The following is an 18777-nucleotide window of genomic DNA, read 5'->3' as shown; positions in this document are numbered from 1 at the left end:
TTACTTTAAAGACTAGTTATAATGTTTACAAGTAACACTGTCTCTCAACTTGTCCAGATAGGGTCAGTCGAAGGACACAATATAGAGTCTGTGCCTTTTAATCCAAGTTTTAAGGACAGTGGAGCAATGCAGATCATACGTGCAGCTTTTTGATGTCAGTATTTGTTACCTCCCATGTTCTTCTTCCCCTGTCACTTTGTGGGGAGGAGAGAAGAGGGAAAAGAGTAAATAGTTTTAAAATATTTTGCTATAAGCAGCTGAAATGCATTAATAGTTTATAAATGAAAATGAAATATTTTTCTTTAATTTAAGTAATTCAGAGACCATATGGTACATATCTAGAATCACCTAAGTGGTTAATTGCGTGTTAAATTCCTTTCCTCTTCCCTAGTGTAAACAACTGCAAAAATATTTACATTCCCTGCCTTGCTAGATTTATTTATCATTTTATAATAAAAACACAGAAGTGTTATAAATTGAAATCTTAATCTCTTGCTTGACTCACTTTCTAAAATGTCAGCGATGTCTCTGGGTTGGTTTATTTGTGCGCTTTCCCACTCCTAACACAGAAATGCACGACACTGAAAAACTGAAGAGTATTGACATTAAGCAAGTCAGGGGTGCAGCACAAGATGTGGTTTCTTGAAATTAGCTCTCTATTATTCTAAACAAGATTAGAAACTGCAGCAAAGGAAGTGGCTTTAAAGCTCTTTATTGGATTTTTTTATTATTGTGAAACTCCAGAAGGATGATGTAATTCTATAAAACTCAGAGGTGCTCGGGCAAAAAATACAGAAAGTATGTTGACCGAGCAAGCCGCTGCGCACCTATGGAAAGAGCTGTTTCTGCCAGAGTTTTCCCCAGAGGCAGCTACCAGCACAAAGAGTTTACAAACACTGTAGTCCAAAACTCATTAAACTGTTTCTTCAAGAGAGAATGAACTGAGGACATCTTCAAAGCACACTGTAAGCTGATGTAACAAACTAATGCAATAAGGAAAAAAAATTATGTTATTTGTTTCAGAACAAAAGAGTGAATTCTTTAAGCTGCAGAGCATATGTGAAAAGCCTTTTCTCATTTTGTAAAACAAATGAGTGGTTTAAACAGAAAAGTGGGAGAATAAATTCTGCGATGTGACAGTTTGGCCTCCCCAAAATAAGTGTACCCAGCAGCAGAACTTGAGCTTTGGAGCCTGGCAGCCACACTGGCCTTCTGCTCCCTGTGCTGGGCTGCTCGTCCCATTGCTCTGCAGGCGAAGGACAAAAGAGGAGCCTTCCCAGGAGGCTCCTCAGCTCATCTAATGGCAGGCTCAGTTATTCTGGGAAAGGAACAGAGAAGAGGTTCAGAAAAGGACATTTAATTCAAGTAGATTAGCACGCTAATTCTGGGAAGTCACTGTGAGGAATGAGACTGAAATTTTTTGTTCATGATGACTTGATGTTGTTGCAGTTCTGTGGTATGAGGTCTCTTGAGTATCTTCCTTGAATTTTAAGAAAAGTGATCCTGAACTTCCATCTGGGACAGAATACGGGTGTGAAGAGCATGAAAGTAAGACCAGATTTCCTGGTTGTCAGATAATAGAGTCTTGTCTTTTACTAAAAGCACTTTTTCCCTCTGATATTATATGATGCCTGTGAGTTCAGTGAGTACATCAGAATGGAAAACTTGATAAGCTAAATGTGGAGTATCCCTCTGATCTGCACCCCACAGTAAATTTACCAGTTTTCTGTGCTGAAAAGCGGCCTCATAGTTCTTGACCTGTAACCTGCAACTCCTTATGTTCCATCTCTTGCTCCTGTTGTCTGAGTGGCTGACACAGTGCCAAGAAAACATTGCCTGTGCTCACTCACCAGGCACTTGTTAGCCTGCCAGAGCGATGTCGTCCTGGAGTTCCACTAGCGCTGATGAATCTTGATCTCAGCAGAGGGAAATAGCTTGTACCAATTTCCATGCTAATCACCCTTCTCTTCTGGCTCCCAGGTTACCTGGAGCTTCTTCATGACTCTTAGGAGTATTCCACCTGTGCTGATAGCTAAATTCAAGGGCATTAGGAGCAATAATATTGAGTTAGTGCCAGACCTAGGGGTTCTCCACCCAGTAGCCCCTGAAGGTCATAAGTTGGCTGCTCCTCTATTGGGTTTCCTGCCAGAATAAGAATTTAATTAAGAAGAAGGACTCCAAATATCATCTCCATCAAATATTGTTCCTCGTGGAAACTCTTCAACAACTTGCTCATTGATGTAATTACTGTAGCACACAGTTTGTAATTAGAAGACTTCAATGACGAAAACACTTTTCTTAATTTAGTGTTGTGTCTTTTCAGGTTCTCACTTGTGTTTTTTCTCTTAAGATGAAAAGCAAAATGGACTTAAATATACTTTGAAGTAACTGAAGTCACAGCAGAAACTGTTGGAAGAACATTTTGAAAAGTCCAAGCACTAGTCAAGAATTCCTGCAGGATTTGTTTGGGTTTTTTTCTTTCCAAAAGATGTAGTACAATTTTTTAGCACTGATTCCATGTAATTAATGGAGCTACATGGAACAATGATTACTCACACTCAAACAATAGCTAGGTTAGTATATGTTAAGCTACTTGTAGGTTTGGTTTTGGTTGTTTTTTTTTTTTTTTCTTTTGGTTTTGTCTTTTTAGAATCACACCTAAATTTTGATGTCAGATTATTTTTGTGATAATCTTAACAGTTCTAAATTTAGAATTCAAATAATTGAGTCCTAGATTATTTTATGTAGTCTTCAAAACAATTTTGTTTAACTGATCCTACCATATTGTTAAAATGAATGGTGGCCTAACTTTTCAATAGAAGGTAGAAGTTGCAGTAAGTTATTCACATTTCTCCAAGAGCAGTAGTCCTACTCTCTCCAAAGATAATAGGATAAATGCTTCTGTCCTCTGGCTGCAAAGGAAGCCTATGTGACTAGTTTGGGCAAGATGCCTAGTATAAGGCAGCTAAAGTAAAACTTAATCTTATTTTAAGAATGTATCCTACAAGGACTTTTAAAAAAATACCTGATAAGGTGTAAGAATATAAAAGTATCATTGAAGGATTTTCGTTTATTACAGGATGGGATGGAAAGCCATTGAACATGGAATTTTGGAAATATTTCAGACACGGTTATAAGAGAAGATTGACAATGTTGGTGGAAAAAAAGGCCCCTTTAATAAGTGCAGTGGATCAGTTGCACACCTTTACTTCAGTCTGTTGTGCTGGGGAAAAAGCAGGCATGAACATGACCTGTGGATGGCATGTGATCATAACCCATGGGCTATGCTGCAAAATGCACTATTTTATGAACTCCTGGAATGGGTTCATGGAGCTTTTTGAAGTTGGTGATTACTCAGAGTCTCCATTAACTTTCTAGCTGCTTACCAAAAATATAACATTTAATGAGGAGAGTGCCCCCGTTCTACATGTCTAGCCTTTTCCCTTTCCAAAAGGAAAATTGATATGTCTTCTCTTTTTTTATTTATTTTTAAAATGAAGAAATCATTCAGTGTTGAGAATCAAGTAATTTTGCATCTATAGCTAATTTTATTACAATGAAGTTTTATGTAAAAAGGTGAACCATGTAGTTTTATATACATTTACAGTGATGTATTTGGGTTTTTTTTATTGATCACAGAAGCATTTAAAGGAGTATTAGCCTATATATTCTTGGCCTTTTTGAGCATTTTATTGCCTTGATTGTAATCTCATCTGTATGAAAGAGGTGGTTTTTCAATTCATACAGGTTATTCCATGTGAATTAGGGTAGAGGATATGTCTTAATGTTTAAATATTTGTTTACAGGTAGCAAAGTCCAGTTTTGAAACATTAATTGCTAGAACAGCATAGAATCACAAAATGTACTTGAGTGATGTATTAATAAAAATGTATTAATAGTAATGGGGAATGGGTAGTGGTGAAATATTGAAGACTGGGAGTTCCTGATCAGAAACTTTGAGGAAGGACTGAGAAAAATATTGTGACAGGGAAAGACAGCATGCTAGAGTTATTAATGCTCTAGAGTGGGGCAAATCTGTACTGGTTAAAAAATAAGAATAAAATATAGGCTTCAAACTTCACTAGGGAATAGCAATGTTCATAATCAGATTTCCATGACTGCTGTTTGCAGCATGAAAACAATCTTAGTTGCAGTATGCCTGTGTGGATGGTAGTCATCATAGATAACTTGAGGTGTCTGTGCCTTATGTGTTGCAGTGAAGGACGAGAGAGTCATCTATACCTTATCTGTCTTAGGCATCTGTCTTAAGATTGATTGACTCATCCTCTGTTTTTGTTTTCTTTTTTGGATACTGACCTGTTGCCAATGAATTTTTGATTTCTCAGCTTCATATCTGAGAGCCTCCCCAAGCGTGGGGAGAGAGATGAGCAGTGTCTCTTCCTGGCCTTTCTATATCCTTTCCTTTTCTCTTTTGCAATGAAGCAATGTGAAGTTTCTTACTTCAGTATATTAGCAGAGACAAGGCCAAACAAAATGTCTGATATTTAAACAGAAGATGCTGAGGCCTGTTCTAGGTGCAAACTCTGAAACAAACTCTTGGTCTTGGACAGCTTGCTGAGAAAATGTTCTTTTCTCTTTGCATGCTTGTGATAAAGAGTTTCAGAAACCTGATGATGGTTGGTCATCCTACAAGTGCAGACGAGCTGGTTTAGGTGCAGCCCGTTAAATGCAAGAGCATTTGACGTGAACAATGTAATATGAGCTATTGAGGAAGACATGCTGTCCTAGTTACAATAATTCCTTTCTGATGTGGAGGTGGAAATGTTCTTCCCTATGTCAAGCTCATAGAATTTATTTTTGTTTGTAACAGAAAAAGCAAATAGGATTTTTCACTGTAATGACCTATTTGGAAATTACTTACATTTCTGAGTATGTGAAATCAATTCATCAATCAGCAAAGCTTTCCACATTCCTGAGAGAGTTGTAGTTTCAAGTTGAAACCTTTAATCTTTGTAAACTTACTACAGAATAAAATAAAAACTGACATGTTCTCCTGCTCAGTCTTCTAAAAATGAGGACTCTCTGATCTGTTTCAAAATGTGCTTTTAGTTTAGTGATTATGGTTATAATTAAGGAACTAGTTAGAAAAATTGTAGCTTTGAAGTATAAACACGGCAACCATAATACTTTTCAGAGCAAACTGAAGAATCTGTGTCCAAGTTGAATGTGTTTGTGTACTTGCAGTACAATGAGATACAAAACCATTGGTGTTTACTTTAAAGGAAAAAAAGAGTTGATCATTCTTAAGAATTTGCATTGTGCTTCAAGACACACAGGAAAATTGAAGGCTGGTGAATTTTTCATCTCCCGTAACTTTGCTGCTCGTACTTTAAACTGGTTGTGCAGGCTACCAGTAGAGGTTAAAATGGTCACCTATGGCATATTCAGTCTATTTTTGGACACCTGTCTTAGGGTAGAGATAACCACCTTGTCAAAAGAAGCTATTGAATGGCTGAATTACAGCTAACTTTGAGAACTTGATTTGTAGATGTTGCTTAGAAAAAGGACTTAACAGCTTTGTTTCTCATAAGCTGTTATAGGCCACTGTTTGCTACCCTTTTTAAGGTGAAAAGACTGATTAAAAGCCAAATACTTTATTTCCACACTCTCAGTTGGTCAATTTATGTAACATAGACATCATCTTTGACGTGGATAACGGAGAATAAGGTGATGATCAGCACTTTATCGAATAAAGAAATGTAGTTTATTTCAGCTGTCAAAAATGAGATTGTTACTTACAATGAACAATAATATAATAATATAAACATAATTATAATGAATCGCGGTCAAAGATAAATAGTTGTGAGAAATTAATTGCTAAAGCCCCTTTACTTTTCTGTGTGGTACCTCAGAATTTCATCCACTGTGTGTAGGATAAGAATGAACATCTGACAGCCCATGGTATTAAACTTAAAACGTCTGTTCAGCCACTTTATTTATCTTCCAATTCATCTTTAAAATTCTGTTTTCTGTAGTACCTACAAAAATCTTGACCACAGTCACATCACAAGAATGTTAAGATCTTTGATTTTGGATAGGAGGACAAATAAGATAGGGGACTTGTATCCTCTTTGGTTTCCTCAGAGAGCCAAAAGGGCAAACTAAGTTTTTTACTCCTTCATCTATATATTCATCCATATTCAGTTCAAAAAAATGTGTATAAACCTGTAGGGAAACAAAGGCTTTTCACCTTGGACTTGCTTGCCTTTCCACATTGCACCAGGGACATGATGAAACATTCATCCCTGGAGATACTGAGACTTCAGACAGACAGAGCCCTGAGAAACCTCATCAGCGTTGGCCCTGCTTTGAGCAAGGGTTGGACCAGATGACCTTCAGAGGTCTCTTTCAGTCTAGATTACTCTGGTACTGTCAGGGAAAGAAAATAAAAGAAAGAAAAGTACTAATACTTGTGAATTTTCTCTGCTAAGAAAACATAGGTAAACAGTCAACACCAAACAGCATTAAAAAAGGAGTCCACCATCACAGAAATTAGTCATAAAGCCAAGTAACAATACATAAATGAATAATAACATAATTATAGATGATCATCAGCTATGTATATAGATTCAGAAATGTACAAACAAATCTGTGAACAATGTCATTGTATGTGGTTGTAGTTTGTCTGCCTCTTGAGTTTTTTGGCATATGGGAAGCTGTATTTTATATAGTAATAAATGCAAGGACCTGGTATAATTTTTTTGTGTGTCAATTGTTTATAGATTGAACTTTTCCAAGTGTGACATTGCAATTACCCACATGGAAAATGATAAAATATGGTGTTACTTGTAATAAGGTAATGGTGGTTTTCTTTCAAGACCAGTAGAACAACATAGCTATTCTTGAATATGAATACATTTTTTTCTACTGCTTGGTTTTCTCTAATTCTGTTCCTGTTGATGTATAATTTTAATTGTGATGATCAGTATATTGGACATACAGTACTTAGGTTGAAAAATGCTTCTTATAATAAAGGATGTGTTCGTTCTGAGATCTCTGGTGGTGGTGGGTTTTTTCCCTTTTTTTTTTTTTGTTTGTTTTGTTTTGTTTGTTTGTTTTGGCGTGTGTTTTTTGTTTGTGTGGGGTTTTTTTAACTATTTGTCATTCATACTACAATAATTCTTCCATCATACTTCAGAAAATGCTGAACTATTTAAAGGATGACTACTGTTCTGTTTTTTGTTTGTTTTCTCCTTACAGGCCTGGCAGCTGCGATTCAGTCATCTTGTGGGCTACGGTGCCAAATATTACTCCTACCTCATGTCTAGGGCTGTTGCCTCCATGGTGTGGAAACAGTGTTTTGCTCAGGACCCGTTTGATAGGTAAAAATAGAGAAAATAATAAGTAGAATGAAGTGTTGTGCTACTTCTTTCTGGAAAGCACGCAACAAATGAGGCCACGTAGGTTGATTCTTTTATTTTTTTTAATGACAATTAGTTTTTAGCCTTTTTCTTGATTTTAAGAGGATTACAGAACAGGAAATAGCCACAAGTATAAAGTGTACTTTCAAACATGTTCATTGGTGCAAAAAACCACATGTTGATGTTTTAAAATACAGGTGTGCCAGTTGGGAGATGCTGAAATCCATATGTAGATGTAATTAGAGGGCTTGATTTTCATAGATGCCTAATTACTTGTAATTTTCTATTGAAATCAAAAGCAACTGTGGGTATTAAACAAGCTTCATGTCACTGACTTCAAAGCTAAGTATATCTGTCCTGCTCATTTTTCTTTGTGAAATTAAAAAGTAAATTGTGAGATCGCAAATTTTGAGTGTTCTTATACCTTAGGTGAATGTTTAGAGTGTTGTAACAGAGCAACTTTTCCCCTTGGAGCAATGAAGGCTAAAATGTTGTTAGCAAATTAACTTCTATAAACACCAACACATCTTCATATGCATAAAATTTGTCTAGCTCAGTTACTTATAGTATAATTTTAGATGTAATTTGAATTTGAGGAGTCAACACGGATTCAAGGCAGTCATTGTTTCATAGCGGAAGATTTAGAAGAAAACCTCACTGAAAGTTTAACAGATTGTGTTTGCAGATCACTCTAACATCTGTGTTTCTCCAGGGCAATGGGTGAGCGTTACCGTAGAGAGATGCTGGCACACGGCGGTGGAAAAGAGCCCATACTTATGGTACAAGGTAGATAAAAATTAGAACTGTTTTATTCCCTTGCTCAAGGAAGAAATAATTTAGCTGTATTTCCCAGTTTGATCTTTTTAGTCTAATCATGGTTTTAACTGGACTTATGAAAGAAAACTTGTTCTTTTACATAGTTAAGTGGACTGGTTGTCAACTTTGTGTCATGATCAGTAGAAGTCCTTGTGACATGCAGAATAAAAGACACACAGATGTTTGAGGTGAAGTGTTGGAAGGGATTGTATTACAAGGCTGTCTAAATAATTCAGAATAAGAGTATCATATACTTGAAGGAAGTTAGATGACACCATTTTTGGATACAAAAAAAGAATAACTTCTACATACATGGAATTCATAATAGATCTGTTTATTTTGCATACAAGAATTTGAACTTGCTTTGGCTGTGTCGTTTTAGTATCATCAAAATACCGTTGGTTACCTTGAATATACATTAGTCTGAAGACTAATAAAGGCACATGGTCATTATTTGTCTCAATACCATCTTTGCCTTCTGAGTCTGGAAAGTAGCTTTTTAAAGTCATTCATATAGCAAAATTACTGCACTTCATATATATATAAAAAAATTATGTCAGGAGAATAAAACAAGTTTGAGAAGCTGCTGAGTTTTTCTCAGATCTGTCAATGAGATCAGGATAAAGACTTTCCTCTGTAATGTTGCAATATTCAAACTAAACAATTTTACATTAGTGTCACTATTCCTGATATGAGCATTTGGTAAGTGTTTCATCTAATGGGCGATTCTTCAAATTGCTCAGAAATTATTAATATTGAGGATGAATATTAATTCACTGACCTCTGATTGCTCCAGTTTGGGAAACTGGAAGTTGTGGTTTTTTTCTGCAGATAAGGAACACAGTGGTAACATGTCTGTATTTCATCATGAACTTGGCTCAGTTTCATAACTAGAACATTTCAGTTCTTTGACCCATTTCTTTATGTTTGAAGCAATAACCTCTGTTCTCCTTAGACTCATCATGTATTAAGTAACTATATACTCTCTAGATTAGTCTATTTATATTTCTGATCAACAGGGTTGCTTTTCCTTCAGCATGACTTTGAAAATTTACCTTTCTTTATTGGTCTTGATGAGCCTGTGGTTGTAACCTCAGAAAACTGCAGCCCAAGATTGTGAATTGTAGTTGCAAGACAGGAATGTACATCTTTACAAGTAAATCCAATTCTGTTGCAAGTCATATGGTAGAGAAGGAAATAATGGTTTTAAACACCATTTATGCTTATCATCTCTTCTGTTTCTGGGATGTATTTTTAATTTTACCGAGCATGAGATCTTCCAGGAATGTCCTAGAGGCTATGTTGAGGTTGCTGGCAGTGTGCTCTCTTGAATCAAATGTTATTGAAATGAAGTTTGCAGAATTTATCTCTGGATGAACTTAAATAAAATCTATGGATTTCCCTCTTGCATCTGTGAGAATGCAGTGGAACATGGTCCAATCAGTTTGGAGTTGAGAGTATGCTTAAGTTATTTTGGACTTGCTACTGAAATTAACCTGAAAAAATGACATAATAGTCCAGGAAATTTCAGGTTTATTTTAAGTTTAAAGGAAATCCAAATATGATGAAGTATTGCAAGGTATGTTGAAAGCACACGAACAAGTGCGATAATTAGATGTTTTAGGCATTTAAATATTCTTAGTCCTCATGCTTATAGTTCTCAGTTCGTTTAGTGCAGATTCTTCATCAGCGAGTCCTCAGGACCAATAGTGAGTGATGAAGAAGTGAGAGCTCTGCAGCAGGGGGGTTTGAAGAAGAGAGCAAGGTGTGTTTAAGGAATAGTTGTGCGTACTGCAGGACAGCGAACTTAGCATTAATGGTAGAATAATGGGATCTTGTGTGATGTCACCAAAAATCTTATGTACAGCTTGATTTTTTTTTTTTTTTTTTTTTTGTTTGTTTGGTTTGGTTTGGTTTGGTTTAAATCAGCAAATGAATAATCACTTTAAGGTCAGTAACAGTAGTGGACCTGCTGGTGTGTTTGTTCATGTGCAACAGGAGAACCAGAGGGCAGTAACTCCTCTGTGTCAGCATTAGCATGAATGATATGGTGATAAGAGAACACACTTCTGATTTACCAAAAATGGCACAAGTCTTCAAGATGTTTTCACAGAATTACAGAATCATATAGTAGTTGAGGTGGGATGGGATCTCTGGAAGTATCTAGTCCAACCCCCTTGCTCAAGCAGCGCCACCTAGAACCAATTGCCCACGACCATGTCCAGACAGCTTTTGAATATCCCCAAGAATGGGGACTCCACAGCCTCTCTGGGCAACTGGTGCCAGTGTTTCCTGATGTTCAGAGGAAACCTTCTGTGCTGCCATCCAGCGAGACCTGGACAGGCTGGAGAGTTGGGCGGGGAAAAATTTAATGAAATATAACAAGGGCAAGTGTGAAGTCTTGCATCTGGGTAGGAACAACCAGTATAAGTTTCCAGTATAAGGTGGGGAATGACCTGTTAGAGAGCAGTGTAGGGGAAAGGGACCTGAGGTCCTGGTGGACAGCAGGATGACCATGAGCCAGCACTGTGCCCTTGTGGCCAAGAAGGCCAATGGCATCCTGGGGTGTATTAGAAGGGGGGTGGTTAGTAGGTCGAGAGAGGTTCTCCCCCACCTCTACTCTGCCCTGGGGAGACCACATCTGGAATATTGTGTCCAGTTCTGGGCCCCTCAGTTCAAGAAGGACAGGGAACTGCTGGAGAGGGTCCAGCGTAGGGCAACAAAGATGATTAAGGGAGTGGAGCATCTCCCGTACGAGGAAAGGCTGAGGGAGCTGGGGCTCTTTACCTTAGAGAAGAGGAGACTGAGGGGTGACCTCGTTAATGTTTATGTAAATGGTGAGTGTCACGAGGATGGAACCAGATTCTTCTTGGTGACAACCAATGACAGGACAAGGGGCAATGGATACAAACTGGAGCACAGGAGGTTCCACTTAAATATGAGAAGAAACTTCTTCTCATTGAGGATGACGGAACACTGGAACAGGCTGCCCAGGGAGGCTGTGGAGTCTCCTTCTCTGGAGGCATTCAAAACCCGCCTGGACACATTCCTGTGTAACCTCATCTAGGTGTTCCTGCTCTGGCAGGGGTATTGGACTAGATGATCTTTTGAGGTCCCTTCCAATCCCTAACATTCTGTGTTTTAGTTTATGCCCATTGCCTCTGGTCCTGTCACTGAGCATCACTGAAGAGAGCCTGGCTCTGTCTTCTTTGCAGTCTCCCTTCAGGTATTTATACTCGTTAATAAGACCCCCTGAGTTGTTTCTTCTCCAGGCTGAACAGTCCCATCTCTCTCAGCTTTTCATCATAGCAGAGATGCTCCGGTCACTCAGTCATCGTGGTGGCCCTTTGTTTGAGTCTCTTCAGTATGTCCATGTCTCTCTTTGTACTGAGGAGCCCAGCACCAGACCCAGCACTCCTGGTGTGGCCTTACCAGAGGCCAGAGGGGAAGGATACCCTCCCTTGACCTGCTGGTGATACTTTGCCTGATGCAGCCCAGGATGCCGTTCACCTTCTTTGTGGCAAGGGCCTGTTGCTGGCTTCTGTTCAACTTGGTGTCCACCAGGACCCCCAGGTCCTTTTTGGACAAACTGCTTTCCTGTTGGGTGGCCCCCAGCATAAGTTCAGTCTTGGGATTGTTCCTCCCCCGGCTGCAGGACTTTGCACTTCTCTTTTTTGAGCTCTGCCCCATCATCCAAATCAACCCAGTATTGACCCCTGTGGTACACCAGTAGTCACTGGCATCCAACTATACTTTGCAGCACAGATCACCCCATTTTGGGCGTGGCTGTTCAGCCGGTTTTCAGTCCATCTCCCTGTCTGTTCATCCAGCCAGTACATTGACAGCTGCTCTGTGGGTTTCTTAAGGGAGACAGTGTCGAAAACCTTGCACAAGTGTAGGCTGACAATATCCACAGTCTCCCCTCATCTGCCAGGCCAGTTGTTTCATCATGTAAGGTTATCATGTTGGTTAAGCATGACTTGCCCTCAGTGAATCCATGCTGAATATACCTGATGATTTTGTTGTTCATGAGCCTGGAAATGGTTTCCAGGCTTAGCTGCTCTGCTACCTTCCTAGGGACAGACATGAGACTAACCAGCCTGTAGTTCCCTGAGTTCTTCTTCTTGCCCTTCTTGAATACAGGAGTTACATTTGCTTTTCTCCAGTCTTTTGGCACTTCTCCCAGTGGCCATGATGGATCAAAGATTACTGAGAGTCACCTTGCAATGCCATCTGCCAGCTGCCTCGGCACTTAGCATCCCTTCGGGGCCTGTAGGTTTAAGTATCCTCTGACATCTCCTTTTCTTCAGATTACCCCATTGGCCACTTTTATGTTCTGAATTTCACTTTTTACTCTGAATTTCTTTAATGTTGCTTTGAACAGAAAATTTAGAAGGTATTCAAGATAATAAAAATAACCAGAATTCATCAGCAGGTTCCTTGCATGTACATATTGTGATGTTCATCTATAGGCAGTACAAAACTTAAACAACCATGCTTGATTGACTCCCTGAAAATGAAATTGAGGTGACTCAGGTCTTTTGACAAGTTAATAATTTGATTGCTTGTTTGGGATTATTTGAAGTTAAATCATAGAACACACATGATGTAAAAGCTTATTATATGTTTATACTTAATTGCTCTGTAGTTATTACAAAAATTGAGAGTTTAGGGAGAAAAGTAAGAACAGTTACTTGCTCTTTAATTTGTTTAAGTTCCATAAGCTTCTGACTCCTTGTGCTGCATTTTTTCCTTTTCATTCCGGATGTTTCAGAATACTTGATTTCCATATTTTGTTTATTTTCATCAATTGCAAAACTGTGCTCCCGTAGCAGATGACCAAATGGGTTCCTGATTAAACACAGATTGCACCACACTTAAAAGCTTGTTGATTTTACTGTTCTTCAGAGAAAGAGTCTGGATTCTGTGCTCACTAGTGCCATATTTCAAAAACCTTAAGTTCTGTAGCTGTTACTTCAGGTGTGTTTTTTATATAACGAAATGCACTTGTACAAGTCTGACTTCTGGATGCACATATGTAGCCTCACCCTTGAAGTGCTTCCGTATCTCATTGTGAAGTGAGCCATGTTCATTGACTGAAAACAGATAACTTAACGAGTACATTTCATTTATGCAGTTTCTTTGTTAGGATTTTCTTCTCAGAAGCTATCTATTGTCTTTCTTTTGTGTTTGGATATGATCCTACCTTTTCATCTTTCCCCACATGATTCCATAGATGTACTGATTGGGGAAGATAAAGCATTTGACCTGCCATCCAGTGGAGTTACTGACAAGACTCCTGTTTGGACTAGTCTTTAATTAGAAAACACAGTGTACTTTTCTGTTGTTGTTTTGATTCATTCTCTTGGCATTTGTTTCCCTTAAAAAAAGAAAAAAAAAAAGAAAAGAAAAAATAACACAAAACCTTTTTTAACATGTTCTGAAGTGACCTATTTTACTCCTTTGATAATCTCCAAAATACAGAAATGGTTGTAAATATGGATAGCAAGAGCAATTAAAAAATGAGTGAACAACGCTTTATCCAAGAGGCTTCATTTTTTTTTTTATTCCCCCAATCCCCTTAGGAAATACAGTTTGAGAAAACTTGATGCCTCTGTCATTTTGGATTGGCCACATGGCTCTTTCAGACCCTCTCCTTCTCAGGAGTATGTGGCATTAGTGATTCCAAATTCCTTTAAAGATAGATGATGCAGGTGTCCCTTGCCAGTCCAGTTGTGTGCTGGCTGCAGGTCTGAACAAGATTCAGGTGTGCACCATCCCTCCCTCTCTCCCTTGGCACTCCCTGACTGGAAGGAAACCCAGGTGCACAGGCAGAAAGTGAATTGCAGTGTGGAAAGTACTGGGTTGGATGATCTGGGAACTGAGAGAGTGGAATAGATCCTGGAATGTGCTTCTCCTGCAGTTTTGATGCACTCACATTGCCCTTTGGGTCTCTGGAGAAGACCTTGTGCAAAATACATGTGAAGTTTTTGTTCTTGATTTGTTAATGCTGTGTTATTTTGCAGACAGACATTCAGCTGTGTGTGTACATGGTAATCAAACCAACTGAATCTGTAAATAAATATGCATTTGCTCCAATGCAGTCTGAAAATGTGTTTTTCCATGCCTCAAATTGTATTTCATGAAATAATGATGATTTGAAGAGGCTGTAAAAATCTTCAGATAATGATTGTGTGTCTCTTTGAAAGCATACGGAATATGCATAAATCCTAAAACTGATGCAAATGGCAACATATGTTAACTCAAACTACACGGTCCCAAAGTAATTAGTGTTCCAAAGGGGCAGAGGCCAAATTTTGCCACAGGCTTTGTTCTTTGGCCAATTTCAGTGATTGTAGGTTATAGCTAAGCCGTCTCTCAAAAGGGTGTGGTTAACCACAGCGCTGTAATGTGAAAGAAAACTTCAAAGCAGAGCAGATAAGCTATGCAGTTGCCTTAGGCTTGGGAGAGACCGAGCTGAAATAGGAGTCGGGCTGAATGTATAAATTACACTCCTAGATTTTAAAACTACAACTATCAGACCTTGTGGACATCTTACTAAATCATTTAGACTGAAGTGCTGAGTGCTTACAATATATCAAAGCTGATCTTGCTTTAAAGTTTACAGGAGTTTAAAGGGAGACATGACCATTTTTAACACATCTGGGTAGAGTAAGAGGTTAAAACACAGAAATGCCATCAGTGTCTGTTTCTTTTGGAGTTGTCTGCTCTAAAATCTGTAGTTATTTATTTCATAAGTGCATGATCATTTTACTGCAGTAGGAGTTCTTCAGCAATGACCTCAGTTACTCTTCATCCTTCCCTTGCAAAATCAAATTTTACTAGTGTCTGCTTCTGATGTCAGTGATGGGAAAATAGCAATGCAGTAGACCAGTAAGGCAAGAAATCTGTTTGTGGTATTGAAAGTTTGAAATACTGGGTGGGAGTTCATTTGACATCCCTAGTGCCAGAAAGATTTTGAATTTTCCTACATATTTAAAACAAACTATGTGAAGTCTAAACAAATGCAGTTTGTAGCACGTTTTGAGTAAGATTTGAAAACACATTATTCAGCTGCACTAAAATACATTCAAGGGTACTGTAGTTAATTCTGTTTCTTTTATTAATTTTGTAATATCCAGGGTTGGAAGGTTTTTGTTACGATATATCATTTTTATGTAAGAGGGAAATTAAGTCTATCTGAAGATAATCCCAGCATCAGTCTCTTCCCCCTCATCATTATACTGTTAGCTTTTCTTCATTTGCAACATATTGATAGTCGTAGTTTAAAGAATTGTCCCCAGCAGAATAAATTTTATTGTGTCAAAACAATTGGCTGGTTTTCATAAAGTCAGTATTGGAAGTGTGGTTTTGTATTTTGGGGCTTGGGGAGTCGTGGTTATGTCTATTGTGGCCATCTTTATATACTGTCTGTGCAGCATTAGTCATCCCTCCATAGAAAAGAGCATATTGGCTATAGAAAAACTTTCTTGTATAAAACCACATCTTAAAAATTGGAAGGAAGGAAGGAATAATTTCACCAACTTGAAATTTTTATACCTGAGCTATTAATCTAGGTTTCCTTTCTGGGATACAGGGAAAAGTAGGTTCTTCATAGGCACAACTCATCATAAAGGCCAGATGAGGGGCACCCGTGAAAGTCTTCCCACTGTTCAGTCTATAGAAATAGAGCCAGTTAGCTCAGATGTAAATGTCTGGGGCAAAATGGGGCCAAAGAAAGGCGAAACGAATTGCACTGTTGGGACTGGACTGCTCCAGCTGAGTTTAAGGTGAAGCTCCAGAGTCATGCATGCCAGTGCATGTTCCAGTGGGCTGCCGTCCATGTCACCTTTCTAAGGCATTCTTTCCACTTCTGAGAAAACTTTGGGAAAATAATAGGAGTTTTAACTGGTTGTTAGGAAGCAAATATGCATGTCCCCCAGCCAGGAACCAGGGAGGGGGAGTCTGCAAGAGGCCGTGGCTCTCTGGGGAAGGCAGATTAGTCGCTGATATCTGGACACATCTGTTTCTTAGCCCAGCATATAGCAAGTCATTTTTCATTGTGAACTAGAAGTAATTCCACAGCAATTTTACTTACATTAGAGTAGATGACAAGTTTACTAAGTATTTGGAAATATTAATTCTGTTCTCTTTCATTCTGAAAATAGCTTGATGCAAACTTCATTTAACAGCATTTTGGTCAACCTATATATAGCCAGATATTTGTTTTCCTTTAGTACTCAGTATTAATCTACTGGGTCATGGCCATTTGTGATGACACATGCAAAATGTGTTTAACTCAGATTGAAATGGGACTCTGTGAGGTCTTAGCAAGAACATTATTTTTGGTCACATAAAAAATTACCTCGAGCTGGTCTGTTACCTGGTGGGTTTTGAATCATTGCGTTGCAGTGAAAGATTCCGGTCTTTTCACAACATGCAATTATAATTTCCACTGAAAGCAAATATTGTTGAGGATGTGAAAGAATATAAAATTATGTTCTGTAGGTAGGCCGATCAGAAAGGGTAGAACAAGGTTATATTTACATTGGCAGTTGTCAGAAAGAACAGATCACTTCAAAGAGGTACGCAGATTAAATTTTACATTATTTAGCAGCTGCACTGTTTTTTTTTCTGGTGCAAGTAATGCAGTAGATTTCCATATATAATCTTGAAAATGTTAATAGAAGTGAAAAGACCAACATTAATGTAATGTTAAGTACAAAGAAACATCTGAAAATAATGTACAGTATATATTCCCATGCTTTCTAAAGACTGGGATTCTAGGGAGGAAGGTGTGAGACTTTTCGCTGGTCTGCTTATAGAATTACCTGACAAAGCACTTGTGTGATTCTTCATTATGCTAATTTCCCTGTCTGTTATTCTCTAGCCATCTGCTACAGCTAACATATACACTAGTAACAATTCTTAATAAAAGGTAAAGTCTTGGTGCTGTGAAAAGGCAAAACTAAAAGTGCAGTGCACTGAAAATGCATTTGTTTAAGTATGTTCCATGCCTTGTTATACATTTCAGAGATATTTGTACTTTAAATACTAAATGAAATGTTTTTAAGGTGAGTAACACTTTGAGAAAAAATGGCATTTTTTCTGTCTCAGTGAGACCTGAGACTCAGCAGATCAGGATTTAGATACCCGCTCAATCATGGATTTATTCCAGTCATTTGGAAATGACAGTCTGTGGTTACATTACTTTAAAATGCTTATAATTCCCTGCTAAAGCAAGATTGTGATGATAAAAATCAATTAACAATCTTGAAACCTGTCAATTCTGTGATAACGTGTAACAGGTAGCTTGAAGAAATTAAGTAATCCCTATATATTGCTTATATTTCTTGACAAAGAAACACGGTAGCCATTTCTGTCATATCATGACATTAAAAGCTAGTTAGCGATAAGCGTTGTTATTAACAAAGCTTTTAAGATCACAGTATTCTTGCTAATAGTCTGTTCTCTTGGTTTTGCAGGTATGCTTCAGAAATCACCTTCAGTTGAAGATTTTGTGAATGCCCTTGTTTCAGACTTAGACCAGGACTTTGAAACATTTTTTATGGACTCCTAAAAATGTTCTTCAGAACTGAAGTATTTTATGGAAGATTGCATACATTTTCATAATTGTGGATACCATATTATTGTGACTGGTTTTGCTTCTTAGTGAACACTTGTAAAAGTTTAAATATTCTTGTTGGTGGAACAGTAATAAATAATTTCATTGAATCACCTGGTTTTGTTTATGAAGATGATGGCTTTCCTTTGTATAGAAACTTAAGCATGGAATTTGAGAGAACAAATCCTCTTACATGTACTGTTAGAAAATTTGATGTTGTTGGAACAGCTGGTTAAATGGCAATTGAACTCATCTTCAGGGTGTGTGGAGTGATATGAATGATCTTTTGATAGGCACGTTGGATTCAGTATTGGAACATACCTAGTGAGTGTTGTGACCCAGAACTGGGTCTTTCTCACATGCTCATGGATATTCTTTAAACTCGTTTAACCCTGTCCCTTGCAAGAATCCCCTATTGGGGAAAAGCAAATTGTGTTTGCAATGGGGAGGAAATTGGAAAGAAAGCTAAAGTGGAAAACTAGGAACTGTATTTGAGGTAGCGAACAAGAAGATGGGAGAAGAAAAACTGTAGTCGTACAGGTACGTGATTGAAAATGTTAGGGTGTGGAAGAAAGATATCTTGCAACACAAAAAAAAGAGAGATGAAAGAGTAAAATAGGTACCCCGTGAGTGTTTCCTAGTGGATAACATGGAAGGTAGCCATGCTTTGGTAGTTGTGTTGATCCAGTGGGTATATGTGTGGCCATGTTTGTAAGTAAAAATAGTATCTTTTGTTATACAGAGCCACTGAGCTGGTCTTCTTCAGGTTTGGAACAGAACAGCAAACTTCAAAGTTAAACACAAAAGATGGACCGTTCTTTGTATCAGGTGCACAGAATGGTTGGGAGGAGGAATGGAATTTACAAGGTGCCATAAAACGGGTCTTGCTATTGATTTAGTGGTTTTTAAAACATCCAGCAGAGCGGGTGTTCTAGTTCCTCGGCTTATCCTTTG

At 38.1% G+C, this 18777-nt stretch overlaps 1 protein-coding gene across 2 annotated transcripts in view; it reads left to right on the top strand.

Moving 5' to 3' along the window:
- Positions 1–17933, top strand: part of MIPEP (mitochondrial intermediate peptidase) — a 74885-nt gene extending 56952 nt beyond the window's left edge. For both annotated transcript variants that reach the window (XM_071804255.1, XM_065830750.2), the window contains exons 17-19: positions 7222–7343; positions 8095–8168; positions 17684–17933. In XM_071804255.1, the coding sequence (XP_071660356.1) occupies positions 7222–7343; positions 8095–8168; positions 17684–17778 (291 nt within the window). In that variant the 3' untranslated portion in view covers positions 17779–17933. The remainder of the gene's footprint in view (positions 1–7221; positions 7344–8094; positions 8169–17683) is intronic.
- The last annotated feature ends 844 nt before the right edge of the window (positions 17934–18777 follow it).

This window comes from Patagioenas fasciata, chromosome 1 (genome assembly GCF_037038585.1).
Source record: "Patagioenas fasciata isolate bPatFas1 chromosome 1, bPatFas1.hap1, whole genome shotgun sequence".
Classification (NCBI taxonomy): Eukaryota; Metazoa; Chordata; class Aves; order Columbiformes; family Columbidae; genus Patagioenas; species Patagioenas fasciata.
This window is presented reverse-complemented; position numbering and strand designations above follow the sequence as displayed.